General features: G+C 42.1%; 1 protein-coding gene across 1 annotated transcript; it reads left to right on the top strand.

The window, feature by feature from the left end:
- Positions 1-219: 219 nt before the first annotated feature.
- On the top strand, positions 220-7136 carry LOC139344541 (transgelin-like). Its single transcript, XM_070982813.1, has 5 exons — positions 220-377; positions 4929-5115; positions 5249-5420; positions 5580-5682; positions 5807-7136. The coding sequence occupies exons 2-5, from the start codon at positions 4936-4938 to the stop codon at positions 5955-5957; spliced, it is 606 nt and encodes a 201-aa protein (XP_070838914.1). The 5' UTR covers positions 220-377; positions 4929-4935; the 3' UTR covers positions 5958-7136.
- The last annotated feature ends 8635 nt before the right edge of the window (positions 7137-15771 follow it).

Below are 15771 nucleotides of genomic sequence, written 5' to 3'. Positions count from 1 at the left end.
GTGGAGGGAGAAATTTGGAGAATTCTTTTCAGTGACCACACCAAACTCTCCAGTCACATGTCCTCTTTTTCCTTCCCGGCCTTCTCCTAAATAAGGAATTACAATTTGAGTGAGGAAAAAGGGAAAGAGCAGAGGGGCGGGTCATAGAGTGAAATAAGAGGACTGGAAGGCGTATCTCTCTCTCTGTCGACGCCCTCTCTCTCCCTATTTCTGTTGAATGTGGTGAAGTCATATATTTCAGACAGGGGTGTTTGCTGTATTTATGTTGGCAGTCCTGTACAGTGCACTCTGCACTGTGTTGTAAGGAAGAAGAAGAGCGGGAATACAGCAACACAAGCCCAAGCCCACCTGCACTCACCTGAAAGCTCCTACACAAAGTAAGTAAACACTCCTCCTCTTGTTTTCTCTTGGCCTCATTCATTGTTCTCGGTTTTCTGGTTTCTCAGTCAAAAGATTTCTTTGTTGCTTTAAGCTTGTGGTAACTTTTTGCAGGAAACCTGAAAAAAGGAAGCGCAGTATCACACACCCAGCTCTCGCTCTCTGTCTCCTGCCCTCTTGCTCATGTTTGATATGCAGACCAAACGCTGGGTTAATGTTTAGTTTCAGTGTGGATTAGATGCCTTCAGGATGACCCAGCAGTCTGTACATTCTTGTGTTGTGAAATCCTGTTTCTTATCTACCTTTGCTCTCAGCACTCAGGGCATGGGCTCACGGCAGAATGTGAGGCCTAATAGCTTCAGGGAAGGATAACAGGTCCAGCCTCTGACATGTCTCTCATCAACATGTAGACAGTGCTTCCTAATAATAGGTCATTTTCTAGGTTAATATATGCTCCGAACACCAGGCTGCTGGTTCAGGATGTGGCAGTAAAACTCATGCATGTGTTTGTCACATAAGTTGTCACGTTTATGGAACACGGTAAAGTTTTACGTGCCTGCTTTGGACTGAGAGATAACTTCAAGGCTTCACGTGGTGTTTGGGCTGTTTCCCTATCTGCAGTGATACAGCTGAATTAACAGTCTGGGCCAACAGCAGGATAAAGGCAAACATGACCACAAAAAACTGTGAGAAATAACCATGTGAACTAGTTTATCTGTTTAGATCCATTGTGCTCACATCACAAAGGTTTCAGAACAACCTTTCAGCCATTCGCTGAGCTCAATCCCACTCAAATTAGGAGTAAAGATGGTATTCAATTGAATCAGGAAGTATGATGCAATAACAAAAAAGCTGAGAAACATCTTGTACCGCATGACAGCAAGCTACTATGATACTAAAGTTGAGGAATTTGGGTGGGGGATGAGAACTTAACAGGAACAAATCTGAGGAAGGCAGTTAACCCTCAAATGGGACAAAGGGGTTGATCAATGGGCGAACACAGAAGGGAGTGTTTGCTCAGAGGAGCGGTCAGGTATCAAGAGTGTGTAAAGGTAAAGCAGAGGATTAATAGAAAAGCTCACATGGATGAATAATAATAGATAAGAAATAAAAGATTAGAATGGAATCTGTACTGCAGCTGAGGCACTCTATAATGAACTACAAGACATGTAAATTTAAGAAGATAGTGGTTACATACTAAGTTGTGTGTACTAATGAGTAGATGACAATACGGATACACAGTAAAGGCTCATACATTAAAAACTGTACAATAATAATGTCACTGCCACACATTTAGACACATTACAGACACGTTCAGTTTGATGAGGAGTTTCAGAGATCGCTCATTTACTAATATTTTGATTGAAAATGACTTTGGAAAAGCACGTATGAGCAGTGCATCAAACCAGTTTACAACACTTATTTTCCATCTTTAGAAATCTCCAGAAACCTCACAGCTGTTTACTGACATCTTGGTTTTTGTGGGGGTTGTAGCTGTGACTCTATGATTACAAGATGTTCCCAGTAACTACTAATCCGCTCCCAGCTGATTCCTTAAGTGCACTGTTCTGTACACACTCTCTGCTTGAATGGTTATTATACTAGCTTGTCGTCTACTTTACAGTCACGTTAACAGTTAAATGGTCACTACGCTGAGTGGCATGACCTAATCTTTTGACATCCAATCAGAGGGTTGGCGTGTGCAGTTCAAAGATCAAAATGCAACAGAGGGTTAATCTGAAAAGGTAGACTCATTGCCTTCATCATCGTTCACTGCATGCAGAGATAAGTCCTCATGTTTTCAGCAGCTGGATGTTCTCTGGGCATGCCGGGACACCACAGATGGAACTGATTGAGAAATTAACTGCTCAAGAGTTCACATGTTTAGATATTTACTTCACCCTTGTTGCTGGTTTTGGAATAACTTAGCGGACAGGAAGATGCTTCTCCTCCACATGCTCTTATAACTACTGCAACCTCAAACAATGCACAGAGACACAAGTGTGATATGTGGCTGCCAGGGCTCCAGTGCGGGGCTGTTAGACACAAAGATGATTTGTCAAACTATCAACATGTATTGTGTAAGACTGTCAAGCCTCTCCTTTGCAAGAGATGTAATAGGTATGCCTTTGTGCCCTCAGGGGACAGATGTGGTTTATGAACCCAGTTTGCCTGTAAAAAATAACAAACAGATCTTGAACAGATGAACACAACCCATCATGGTATCTCCAGCCTTTTTGAAATGCAGCAAAAACAGTTTCTCTATGATTGCAGAACATACTCACGCCATACATTTGTGCGCATACTTGGGCAGGAGGTAAAGAAAGTAAGAGCGAGAGGATTTTCCTATCAGCTATAAACATCTCCATATGTTATCTGCTTTCTTGGAAATTCAGAAATGCCACTATGTTGTGCAACTCAGATTCAGATCTGTAAGAGCAAGAACTGCAGCGTGGCGTCTTTCATGATTTAACAGATGTGATGGAGGGTTTCTTTGTTTTTCACTTTAAGGCCATCCCCATGGTGAGCAGTGGTGTGTTGATTTGTTTTGAGTCCTGTATACACATAGCTACCTTTGTCAGGGAGGGAGGAAGGAAGTGACAGTTGAATGAGCAAACAGGATGCAGGGAGCGGGGCGGTTCTGCTGAAGCCAACAGGAAGCTCATACTGCATTAATAAGTGAGACAGGCCAACCATAATTACTTGCAGAGAACAGCAGGGTTGTAATTCTTGAAGACATTTTGCATTTTCAACTTCCATTGCGCAAAATGTCTTTGTTAAATAATGACACATGCATGGTCTGGACAGTGGAAATACAAAGGCTCAATCTGTTCTTTAATACATTAGTTAGCCATTTTAAAAATGTGCACATGCTGTTTTATAGAAAGGTGGACACACATGTACGCAATTCTGCCATCGACTCTTCATTGACTTCTTTTCCTGCTGTCTACCTGGAGCCTTAAAGGGATAGTTCAACAATTTCTGGTGGGGTGCTAGATGAGAAGGTAGATACTGCTCTCATATCTGTTTATGTAATGCAAAGCTACAGCCAGCAGCTGCTTAGCTTAGCTTAGCTTAGCTTAGCTTAGCTTAGCTTAGCATAAAGACTGGAAATAGGGGAAAACAGCCCTGTTCTGCCCAAAGGTAACAAAAGGGCTTGCAGGTTTAAAACTCCCTCACTAAAGTTGCAATGGGCAGCAATTGGAAATACACAGTGTAAAAACATCCGCCTCTCTCTCTCTGTTGCCTTGTATCACTCCACGAAGCCCTCTTACTAAACCCACAAGTTTGGACAACAGCAGAAGGAGTTGGTTACCCTGCGAAACCTCATTTGGCGTAGGGCCCAGTCTCCATGGCATGAGCCTCGCCAACACCCCGGTCCCTCTCACCACAACTCAAAGACGGCCCACGCACACCCACACATACACCGCTGCCCCCCCTCATGACATCGAACAAAAGGAGGCTGAAGCTCCGTGTGGAGCTCGGATGTGTTCACACATGTGTGTTGTACTACACACCATTGTGGACAAAGGAGGTATTGGAAATGGAAATGTAATTATATTCTGCAGGATTTTCTGCCATTAAATCAGGCTTTCACTCTCACTTTATCCAGCAGTGGCACAGCGCTAAAACAAAGCGTGGAGATCTAGCTACGAGAGACTGGCCTTTCACCATCTGAAGGAACATGCACGTGCATCTGCATTGCTCAACAGCCAATAGGAACTCTCTGAAATGACCTGTGATTGACCAAAGTCTTCCATCATGGCCTACATTTACCAAAGCCTGAAAACAGGGCCAGTCTAGTTTTCCCTCAGACCACTTGAATTACAATATACTGAAAGGTTATTATGGAATTTTTGCCTAATGACGCCAAAAATAAACTGCCTACCACAGCTTTAACACATAATATCTCAGTTGTTTCATCCATACAAAAACAATTCTCAGTTTTATGGGGGATTAGACAGACTATTCTTTGGTTGGAGCAGTAACTTCCTGAATTTTAGTTATTACACTTGCAGATTTTTCAGTGATTAGAGAAACATGATGTGTTCATTTGAGAGCTTTGGACATTCTGGCTAGCAGCATTGTTATCATCAGACAGAGGCTGGTTAGCTGTTTTCCCATCCCCTTCCCAGTTAAGTTCCTTCCTTTAACCATCAGCGCTAGGATTGTTGTCAACACTTACTCTAACACGGCTTAAACCACTTTTTACTTTAACAAACCAAAGTCTGAGCAGCCAGCTGAATAAGTCAGCATCAGCCAAAGCTTTGCCACTTTTGAAAAATGTCCTGATTATGAAACTAATTTTTTTGAAGAATTTACATTTCTTACAAAAAACAGAACACGCAGCAGAAACACATTCCTGCACACATGCACGCATGAGGAAGAGAGTGATTAAAAGCATATTTGTTCTGACTGCAGGCCAGGGGCTTGAATGGGAGTGCTGTTACATCTGTTAAATATCCATATTGAAAAGGACACAATATGCTGCCAAAAGGAAAGTTTTCTTTGCTACCTGCCTATCTAACACTCACTTTCTCTCCCAACAGGATCAGCATGGCAAACAGAGGTCCTGCCTACGGTCTGACCCGTGAGGTACAGAATAAGATTGATAAGAAATACGACCCGGAACTGGAGGAAAGGCTGGTGGAGTGGATCATCGCCCAGTGCGGCCCTGGCGTCGGCCAGCCTGAGCAAGGCAAGACTGGAATCCAAAACTGGCTCAAGGATGGATGTGTGAGTGTTGGGTTTGCATACATGTTATTACAACACTGCAATTCACATTGTGTGAGTGTATTTATTGTATTTGTTATATTGTTTTTTATGTATTGAGTGTATTTAGCATGACCTGCCTTTCCTCTGTGTGTAGGTGCTATGCGAGCTCATCAATAGCCTGTATGCATCCAACAAGCCGATCAAGAACATCAAGAGCTCCAGCATGGCATTCAAGCAGATGGAACAAATATCATTGTTCCTCAAAGCTGCGGAAACCTATGGAGTCACCAAAACTGACATGTTTCAGACTGTAGACCTGTATGAAAGTAAGACAACCAGCAGAACACGTCTGTATTATTACAGATTAACAGAGTCTTGTTAAGTGTTTTGCAGATACCACAATATGAGGAGTGAGGAAGCGTGCCTCGTAGATCTACTGTGTTTGGTTTGTGCTCTGTTCATGTGAGATTGTTGCATGTCTTCAGGCAAGGACCTGGCTGCTGTCCAGAGGACCCTGATGGCTCTGGGTAGTTTGGCTGTAACAAAGAATGATGGCTGTTACAAAGGAGACCCCAACTGGTTCCATAAGTGAGTTTTTTTTCCCTTGTATGAACGAGTCTCTCTGTGGAGAGTTGGTCAAACAAAGGAGGTTTCATGTCACTGCTGAGGAAGGAGATTGTGGACTGAGAGATGTGTGCTTGTATGTGTGCAGGAAGGCCCAAGAGAACAGAAGAGACTTCACAGACGAACAGCTGAGCGAAGGCAAAAATGTCATCGGCCTGCAAATGGGGACAAATAAAGGAGCATCTCAAGCTGGAATGACTGGCTATGGACGACCAAGGCAGATCATCAACCAACCCTGAATTCGAACAGTGCCTGAGTTCTCCAAGACACTCCTTCTCCTGCCCTCAGAAAGGCCAGCGAGGACGGAGAAACTCTGACTCTTACTTTGGCCATCAGGAGAAATGTAACCTGACTGTTTTCAAGGCTAAACTGGACCAAGACAGGGACCAACAAGAACATGCACACATGCACAACACACACTTCATAATGAGCACACACACAGAGACACCTTTAGCAGTACAAGTAAACAGTTAGACCGTTTTACATAGTAAATTGTACATTCTGGTTTTTTTTTAGGATCATTGCAGTTGTTTTGCATGTTTTACATACAAATCGAATGTGCTTTACATTACTACAAACCAGATTTTAGATTTCCTCCCTTCCAGACATCCAGAAGTTTCAGTTCTTCTCAGTTCACTATAAAAATCTTGCAGAGACTTGTAACTTGCTTGAGAAAAGTAATCTATCACATTCAACATTCAGTTTGCTTATTCTTTATTTCAACGGCGACATTATTGCAGCATGCAGTCAGGACCTCTTCACAAAGCTTGACCTGTTATTGCATTCAAGGACACTCTGATGTCTGAGATTTGAGAATCTTTAATCAATGAAGCAACCAAATCAATTATCTATTTTCCTCAGTGTCCTTGGTTGCTTTTTGTTGATCTGCCAGTGTTGCTCTTCTGACAACATAGCTATCAATTCTTGATGTCAGGGTGTCCTTGAATGCACCACCAAGGAGAGTTTTGAAAAGGTTTCCTGCTAGAAACTGCAGTGCGACACAGCTACAGTGCAACTTTTAACAAAAATTAATGATGAAGAGTAAATGTATTGTTAAATGTGATAGATATTGAGTAAGTCTCATTTATTATGGACTTAGATGAACTGAAACAAGTGGCAGCCTGGATAATAAGTGTGTGCAGTGCTGTGGTTCATAATAATGTTGAGCACAAAATTTGAAGTTAATAGATTGCAGCAAGCAAATCCACCAGCACAGTCAAATATTAGTTCAGAAACTGTCTGGTTTCAAAAGGTTTTAAGGAAAACATAAGATACAGTCATGTGTGTTTTACCTATTACACAATCTGCAGTTAGATCCTCTCAGTTTACTAATTTCTGTCAATATGTTGGACCGTCTCTTTAGAGTTTAATGCATCATTTATAATGATGATTTTTGAATAAAGTCTGATTTACCTGTAAAGATGTCTCTTGTGTGATGAATAGATTAACTGAGATTGTAGCAGGCTACTTGAAATGCTACTGATCACACCCAGTGCCAAAATCACTATGCTGTTTGACTCTTCACAGCCTGGTGGCACCTGGTACACACTGAACGAGATTAACTAATGCACATAGCAACCCTTAACAAACATGTTGGAGTTTGCAGGTAACTATAGCATAAAACCAAGCCTTGTTTGCTTTAAACCTGAGCTGTAGTCCACATAGAGATAAGCAGATGTAATAAAATCTGCAAAAAAAAAAAAAAAGAAGAAGAAGGCAATCTGCCCAATCGTGGGAGGAGAAAAAACAATGGGAGGGAGTAATGATGGGTGGGGATAAAGCCTGGATTTTTCCTGACCTGGCTTTGCCTGGTTGGATGGAATGAGAGAAACAAGGGGGATTCAGAGGACTATCACTATCTCCTGCCAAGGTTTTGTTTATACTGTGTTTTTTGCTTGAGTACTGACTAAGCTGTTCAGCATGAACTGACTCAGAACAAGGCCGGAGATGGAGAAGAAAAGCAGGAAGGCGAAGACAGAAAAAGAATAAAGTTGTGTCTGATGAGACAAGGATTGTACAAAGAAACACCAGGACGTAGTTTTTTTTAACAGAGAAATGTCCAGATGGAGTCAAACAGGGGAGATTAAGGTGCTTGGGGTTAGAAGGAGTACAGGTCAAGACAGAACAGAGTTAAGAAATCAGAGCCCATTTCCAAAAAAGGAATGATCACTGCGGAGGGAGGGCAAACAAAAAGACTTCCTTTTCCCCTTCCTTTTTTCTCATGTTCACAGGAACAGAGTGTACAGAGACACAGAGGGGTAAACTGCTACATCGTCTGTCATTTGGAGACATATTCTTATGTTTTGCTTCTTTCATTTTTCATTTTTTTGTGGAATGAATTATTCCACAATAAAACATTAGAAAACTGCTCCTCTTGCATTCTTGATTGCTGTGCACATTTGAATTAAATAGATCATCCAGACTTTTTACAGCACCATACTTGCCTCTGATGGAGCGAGATCATTTGCTCTGTATAATGTCCTCAGGATTAAATGTCACCCACAAACATTCGTCTCTGTGTGACAGTGGCTGTTATCTCTGCTGTAGTTTAGATAATGATAATTGTCAAAAAGTCTTTATTATTTAAACGCTCATATTTATTTCAACACTAGCAGGCATATGTGAGCTCTTTGAGTCTCACAGTACACAACGCATCTGCCCAAGTCTATCTCAAGGGTCTGCTAACATAACATGCCAGCTTTTGTGTCCCTGCAAGACGTTTTTACACTGATTCCTTTTTACTGTTTGTCACCAGCATCCACAGCAAACAACTGTTTAGTTCAAGAAACAAAAGTACAAACAAAAGGTCATACTAATGCAGGTCAGTTAGACAACGCAGATTTGAAAGAATCACCTATTTGAATTAATATTTCACCTTTGAATTATTTATACTTATAGTCTAAATTGCATTTAATTGTCATTGAGCGCTTAAACTTCAGATATGTATCACACTGTTGCTTCATCTGCTTTGAGGAGATAGAGAAGTTGATGTGCTGAGAGATGTGATTCTCTTTATCATGAACTGTGTCAGCAGCACTGTCACACTCATGACTTTTGCTTTCTTATCTACTGACTAACTGAGCAAAGAACCTTTAGCAAATGTACTCCCTCAATCTTATCAGCTGTTATTTATTTCACTGTAGTGAAATGGAACTTGTTAATGTTTGATTATGAAGCGGTTCAGTTTGTCACAATCACTGTAACAAATCTGGGTCAAAATGGTGCCTTCACTGTCTTGTGAGAAAGCTGTGAACGATGTCAGCAGATGCCTGCTGGCTGTGGCAGATGTAGGTACTGAAGCTGGTTTGTAACAAGACGGTCACAGAGTCCTGAAAGAAGAAAACTACATTTCCCATCTTTCATGTGCAGGTGTCCTGAAGCAGGGCATTTCACTCCCTAAAGCACTGCAGTGGAGCTGCTCAGTCAAACTCTGTGCGTCTGAGGAATGAGGTTGTGTAACTATGCAAATGTGAAGTTTGTGGCGGAGCGTTCAGGTAGAACTGATAGCTCTAACTATGGAAGGCAGCTGAAATTAATGAGACTGAAAAACAGATTTGTCACATTTGAGATATCCACCAAACAAACTAAAACAAATATATCACTCCTTTTTCATCCTTATCTCACGGTCTCATTTCTACAGCTAATTGTTAGCAGAGCAGCGGCGCCCAGTGTTTTTGACACCGGAGCTTTTTTTTTTTTTTTTTCATTCTATCAGGGTTTTAATGAAAGTGTGGAAACACCAGCACAACCCCGGCCTCACTGCAGTGGAATGCACTTTGCTGCCATACAGGGGCATAACAGGGGCGACGATTAGCCTTGAGGTTAAAGAAGTGGCCTTGTGACTGGAGAGATGCCAGTCTGAATCCTCAGACTGTCTGTGAAAATGTGAATGCTGATGTCAGACCTTATCCTCCTTCAGTGTGCTGCTGAGCGAGGCAAGAAGTGGAGGTGCTCCAGTAGAGGGCTGACCTCATGATCACCCAAAGGTCATTTGACGCTCATTGAAAAATTCAGGAACCACATAATTATGCAAGTTTTCAGTTGTGTCTCAAGAGGAAGGATACGGTGTTGCACACGTGAAAACAGAGGTGGAGAACACGTACATTTTCTATCAGTGTATGTTCAATAACAGGCACATAGCAGACCCCTAATGGGTTATTTTAGGTCCACCATACAAAGTAATGCCACATAGTTTCAGGTTGAACTAAAGTAACCTGATCCAGACCTCAAGACTCAAGCAAATTAAATGGCCTTTCTGTCTGATTACCAGCCTAGAACTAATGCTGCAGTTAGTAAAGTGGGTGAGGTAGGACACTGATTAAAGCTTCTGAGTGATGTAGTGGAAAAAGATGTTGCCTTCTGCTGCAGAGACTTGGCTTCAGTCTCTGGCAGCATTCTTTCTGAGTTGGCCCTCAACACAACTGGTGAGACTGTCCTCCCAAGAAGAACGACAGCATCAACCACCCCGGCAAGTGCCCCGAAACAACGCGCTTACATCCGAGCGTCAAAGCCCTCTAGTGGCTGTAGTCATTATGTCAAGAGCAAAGGAGGAAGTCAGGTGATGCTTTTATAGAGGGAGTGTTAGGTGAACGGATCGGTCAACAAAAAATTAGACTTTAGCATGGGAGACAGTGGTTTATGTCCAGTTTCCAACTGAAACCACATTTTTATTATGGTAACCATGACAACAAGGTTCCCATAACAGTAATGAAGTAGTAATTGTATCCCAAACCACGATGTTTCCCTCACCTTACCAAAGCGCTTATTTCATCGTAAACCACAACCAAGTCATGTTTGTGCCAAGCCCTAACCAGACTAACCACAGCATTAGGTGGGTGGCAAGCCAGTGAGGGATTATATTGCAGCATTAGTGACCCCCACTGGCTGTTCTGACATGATTGGTCTATACCGCTCAGACTACAAACTAACTAACTGGAAACCAGTGCACATCTAAAACCAAACTCTTGTCCCTTCCCTTCAGAGTTTGCATTCACATGCAGATATCTGTTTATAGAGATTACTCTATTACAGACATTGTAAGTTTGAATGAAACACATCTCAGGACGAATCTCTATTTCATTTTGACAACACTAATCTTGTCTTACAATAGATGCCTTCCCATAGATGAGAAGGGAATCCAGTTTTAATTTGCTTGGGAGGCGTGTCTCCTTTGTATGAACTGTCAGGAAGAGATGTCTGGCCTGCGGCTACGAGTGACACCCCCCTTTATAAAAGTCACAATGCTTGTAAACAAACTGAAGGGCAAGGACAAATGAGTTGTGGAATGTGAGAAAACAGATAATAGATCTGCAGCGCTAAAAATCCTGCTGAGAAAAACAGACGTGTTAAGACACAGTGATTGCCTGTAGACCTAGAAAAGGCCAAAGGGTGCGTGTCCTACCGAGTATTTCACTCTGAACTACATTTAAACATCAGAAATTCAGGCATTAATTGACAGCTAAAGCAATTTTAGGCTGCTTTGTTTTGTATGCAGCAGGATAATGTCAGTCCAATGTCATTACAGTACAAAAGGCTGCAGTCAAGAAATGATGGCCCTGGGTGAAAAGCTGGAGAAATAAATAGGACGGCCTGACCTGAGACCTGAATTAGCTTTAGGACCAAGACAATTATGGAGAGGTGCAGCGCAGAAATCAATGAGAATAAATGAATTTCGATGACCTGGTCATGGCGTAGAAGGACCGTCTGGATTGCACTGTTCAAGTGAGGCAGAGACGGTATTACACAAGCCTTTATGTACAGGAGGAAAACAGCTCGCTGTGCAGCAAATTATGAACCAAACCGTTTGCAATTTTATCCCAGTAAGCTCAATTTCCTTCCAAGGTGGTTTCAAGGAGCTGCAATTTGTGGTGGACATCCTTTATGTGAAAGCAACTGTGTTTACGAAACAGAGAATCACTCTGCAGCTGCAGACTGCAGGTCCGGGGACTGCACTGATGTCACATCACACACACAGATAGAATAGACATTGCCTCCAGGCTGAGGTTATCATGAAGCCTGAATATGTGTGTGTGAATGACTCATAGGCATAAATATGGCTGATCTGGAACCACAGAGGAAGGTGCGGTGGTGTGACTGCATGTGTCGTCAGCTCTTTACATGGCTGCATTGAATGATACAAGAGTGAAGAAGGCAGGTCACAGGAGTATCAGGTACAAATGGAGGGTAATCTGAGTCAGGAAGCAGGTGTTTTCCGCCTCGAAACCTCTGGTTTGAGGCCAAATATTGAGATCTGAAAGGTGAACCCTCAGTTCAAGACTTGCAGTTAAATATTGACTTCAATCCTCAAAGCTCGAATCGAGGAAACGCTGCCTTGGTTTAAACCATCCTTCAGATTTTTTCTGTAACCTGCAAAAATCCACATTTTCATTTCAATGCCGCGGCAATTTATCACCTAATCAAGCAGTCAGGACAGTCCTGCACCTTATTGCCTGATGATAGCTGCTGCAGTGAAACTGTGACGTGCTTTTAGCAAAGCAGGAGGAGTTCTGCAGTGCAAGTGATGCAGCATTTTGGATGTATAAGAATCGTGGAACCTCTGTCAGAAACAAGTAAATAAATCATAGACACAGATCCACTTTATTGAAATTGAACTATTATAAACATAAGGGTGCAATGATTCACCAAAGAATGTGCCTCACATGTTCATTTTTGTTTGTGATTTTCATCTTTATGAAATTATTATAATCACATAGTGGATGCATTAAAACAACCACCGCCTGCCAAGGCAAAATTTGTATCAAAGGTCACCAAAGTTGAACCCCACGTGAAGAGAAGATGCAGATTTTGCTCACATTTGACCGGACCCTAAGGTCCACTCATGACAGCCCTCGCCTGGCTGATACTGGTTACTACCCCAGGCACACACAAACCTATCTCAGAGCCTGCTGCTAACAGCAGAAGCAGATTTGTGAAGTAAATACTGTCTCTGCTGCTAAGCCTCAAAACAAAAAGTCAGACTTTCATAACATCTTCTGCTTTTATCAGCTTCTTTGTTTCATTTCCTCTGAAACTCTATTACCTGATGGTGAACTGAAAACATGTGATGGATTCAAGTTTTCAACAAGAACTACATCACAAGGGCCGCAGCACATGGCACTGTCACAAATATGCACCTACAAAGCACATCTTTATGAAATCATGACGTCTGAGAGTCATCAAATCAAATTTGACTAATTCAGAATGGAAAGCCTCTTATTTCCGATGAAGTAAACACAATTATAGGGATACATTATCACAGAGGAAGTCAAGACAAACAACTCATGAACAGTGGACTGGCATTGTGTATTCAGAGTCTGTGCACAGTGTTCACCACTGTGGACCAAATGCTTAATAACTTGTGTTATTGATGAAATGAGCAGGCAGTTCAGCGCACAATCAGTGTCCCCGTGCTGTGTTATTAGATAGCTGTAAAGCCTTTACTGTCTGCAGCAGATGACTTACTGGCCCAATACTCAGCTGCATGTCATATCCACTGCACCATTATCACATGTGGCAGCACATTACCAACCCTGACCCCACAGGTTCACACATAAAGTAACCTCCTCACCGTCGGTCTAATTGAGATGTAATGTCTTCTTGCCTTCTCTGTTCACGCAGGCCCTTCAGATGCTAAGTGATACAGACTGCCCAGCTTGTTAATACTGAACTAAAGCCAAGTTCTGAACAGGCTGACAGAGCAGGAATAACACAAGAGGCCAGATATAGATGTTATCAGGGTGTGGTTAACTTGCCAGCGACGCCTCTGTCCCCGTTAGTGCCTGTTGGGATTAGAAAGTTATCATTTCCCATTTTCAGACTGTGTTGATTGACCAAGGAGTCAAATATTTATCTACAGTCTACTGGGCCAGTTTTGAAAACATTAAGTGGAAATTTAGATTTGGATCACTGGCAATCTAAACATATGGAAAGCGCCTTTCAACAGTGATTTATTCCATTTTTACAGCACCACAAATCTTAAGATAGAAAAACTTGTAAAAAATAATCGCTTTAATTGCTCAATCATTCCCTGCCTGAACTCATAAAGTGAATCCAGCACAGCTGACTTCAGGTATGACTTTACACTGTTCAGTTTTGGGCCTTCAGCTCAGTGTTAACAGTGCTTCAAACTTCACACTCTGTCAACAGTCTGCAGTACAGGCCTCCAGATGGACCAACTATTTTAGCTGCACTGGGACAGTTTTGGGTCACAGTTAAAATTAATGAGAGCGACTTCAGATGTGAGTGAATGGTTTATTAACAAAGTATTTTACAAGTAGCCAGCGATCATAATCCAGCATGCCTAACTAAATGTTTAATGAATACGTTTTAACATGAGTCTACATTGCCTCGGAGTGCTGCTGCTGAATTACTGCAAAATTAGAGATGTTAATTTGGCGAGAGCAAATTAATTAGGCAATAATGATCTCTCTGGCTAAAAGACAGGAGGCATGGAAGGAGCAGTGAGCTTTGTTGGTCCTTCTCGTTTCAGTTCTCTGGTACAATGGTTCCCTCTGCTGGTGAGTTCAGAACCGCAGCTGAGATTTAGTTTGATCACCCCGCATGACTCACAGAAACAAACACCGGAACATGATCAAATCTTTGTTTCCTTTTCTTTTTTTATTGGAATGCTTTACCCCAGTAACGTGACAACGAGCCAAACAGTGCAAATCGCACCGAACAGACGCCCACACTCTGAACCCCCTTCAAACATCATTTCCTCAAGCTCCACATGTCTTATATACAACTGGGGTCACTTTGAGACACTCATACGCCCACCTTACACAATCCAGTACCACACATACTGTACACAACCGTCCCCATGAACACTTAAGGCACACACACATACACTATTTATATTCAACACAGCACGCAAACGTGCAGAGCTTAAGACAGCAGTAGCGTCGGATAATTTAATGCTCCACAAAAGACTCCCAGTATAAGCTCACAGACGAATGGTTTTCTTTACATGGCCTGCGATTGCTTTTTAGCATTTAGCATGACAATATTCAGTATAGCTGTGTGCAGTAGCTTTACCATGTGGATACTTTTTATTCCTAAAAATACTCAGTAACTGTATCATGTGGAGATGTCAGGTCCCAGGGTGGCAAGGCTGGGTTAGAGTCAACTGCACATACACCAGGGAGAGAAACAAAGAGGAGGTGAGAAACAGAACAGAGCGGTGCTTTGAAGACAAAATACTGTGTATGCAAGTGTTTGGGCTGGTGAGGGAGGGAGAGAGAGCCTGTGCTAGACAAAGTCTGACTGCGAGTGTTTGACATTAGTGTGAGTTGCAGATGCAGAAAGACACTGTCCCAAATCAATGTGGATTTTATAAAGGCTTAACTCGTGCTGTGATTAGCAACGTGAGGAGGAGTGAGCAGGAGGAGCTGATGTGAACCGCTTTTATGTGGTTGTAAAATAAAAACAATAAAATCAAGCGCACTGTTGCACTACAATACTGCTGAAAGACACAGCACACACACTCATCAAGACGCTGAAAATATCATGGCCTGAAATGATGTGTGGATTTTTTTTTTTCTATTCAAAAATGTCCTTTAAGAGATATCGAGGTCACACAGTCGAGAAGCCGTTAGGAGGACGATTTAAAAAAGCTGTTAAGACTTAGTTTAACAACACAAATGAAACATATGAAATGTGTAACCTCCTTGTTTTTTTAGACATTAAAATGAAACGTAAAAGTAGATTTTGCCCGGACACAAATGGTGAAATGTAACTCAAACACAATGTAAAAAAAAAACAGCTGGATGTCATGTGCATGTGAGCAGCAGAGCTGGGGGTGTTTGGAAGACCTGTGCAGATTATCAGACAAGTAGATTCAACAGCCTTACTGTACATCACTAATTAATATATATGAACACATGATTATGACGGATATTCACTAATTCCATACACAAGCGTAGGCTGATGTTCTACACCAAAGCTGAGGCTCGTCTTAAGACATGCATGCAGCGAAACACCAACATCAGGTCTGAGTGGACCACTGAGTTTACAGGAATGAGGCAGTGACCTGCTGTATCTGTGGTCTGTGGACAG

The sequence above is a fragment of the Chaetodon trifascialis genome, chromosome 16 (assembly GCF_039877785.1).
Source record: "Chaetodon trifascialis isolate fChaTrf1 chromosome 16, fChaTrf1.hap1, whole genome shotgun sequence".
Taxonomy (NCBI): domain Eukaryota; kingdom Metazoa; phylum Chordata; class Actinopteri; order Chaetodontiformes; family Chaetodontidae; genus Chaetodon; species Chaetodon trifascialis.
Note: the sequence above shows the minus strand (reverse complement) of the source record. Positions and strands in the feature narration are given on the sequence as shown.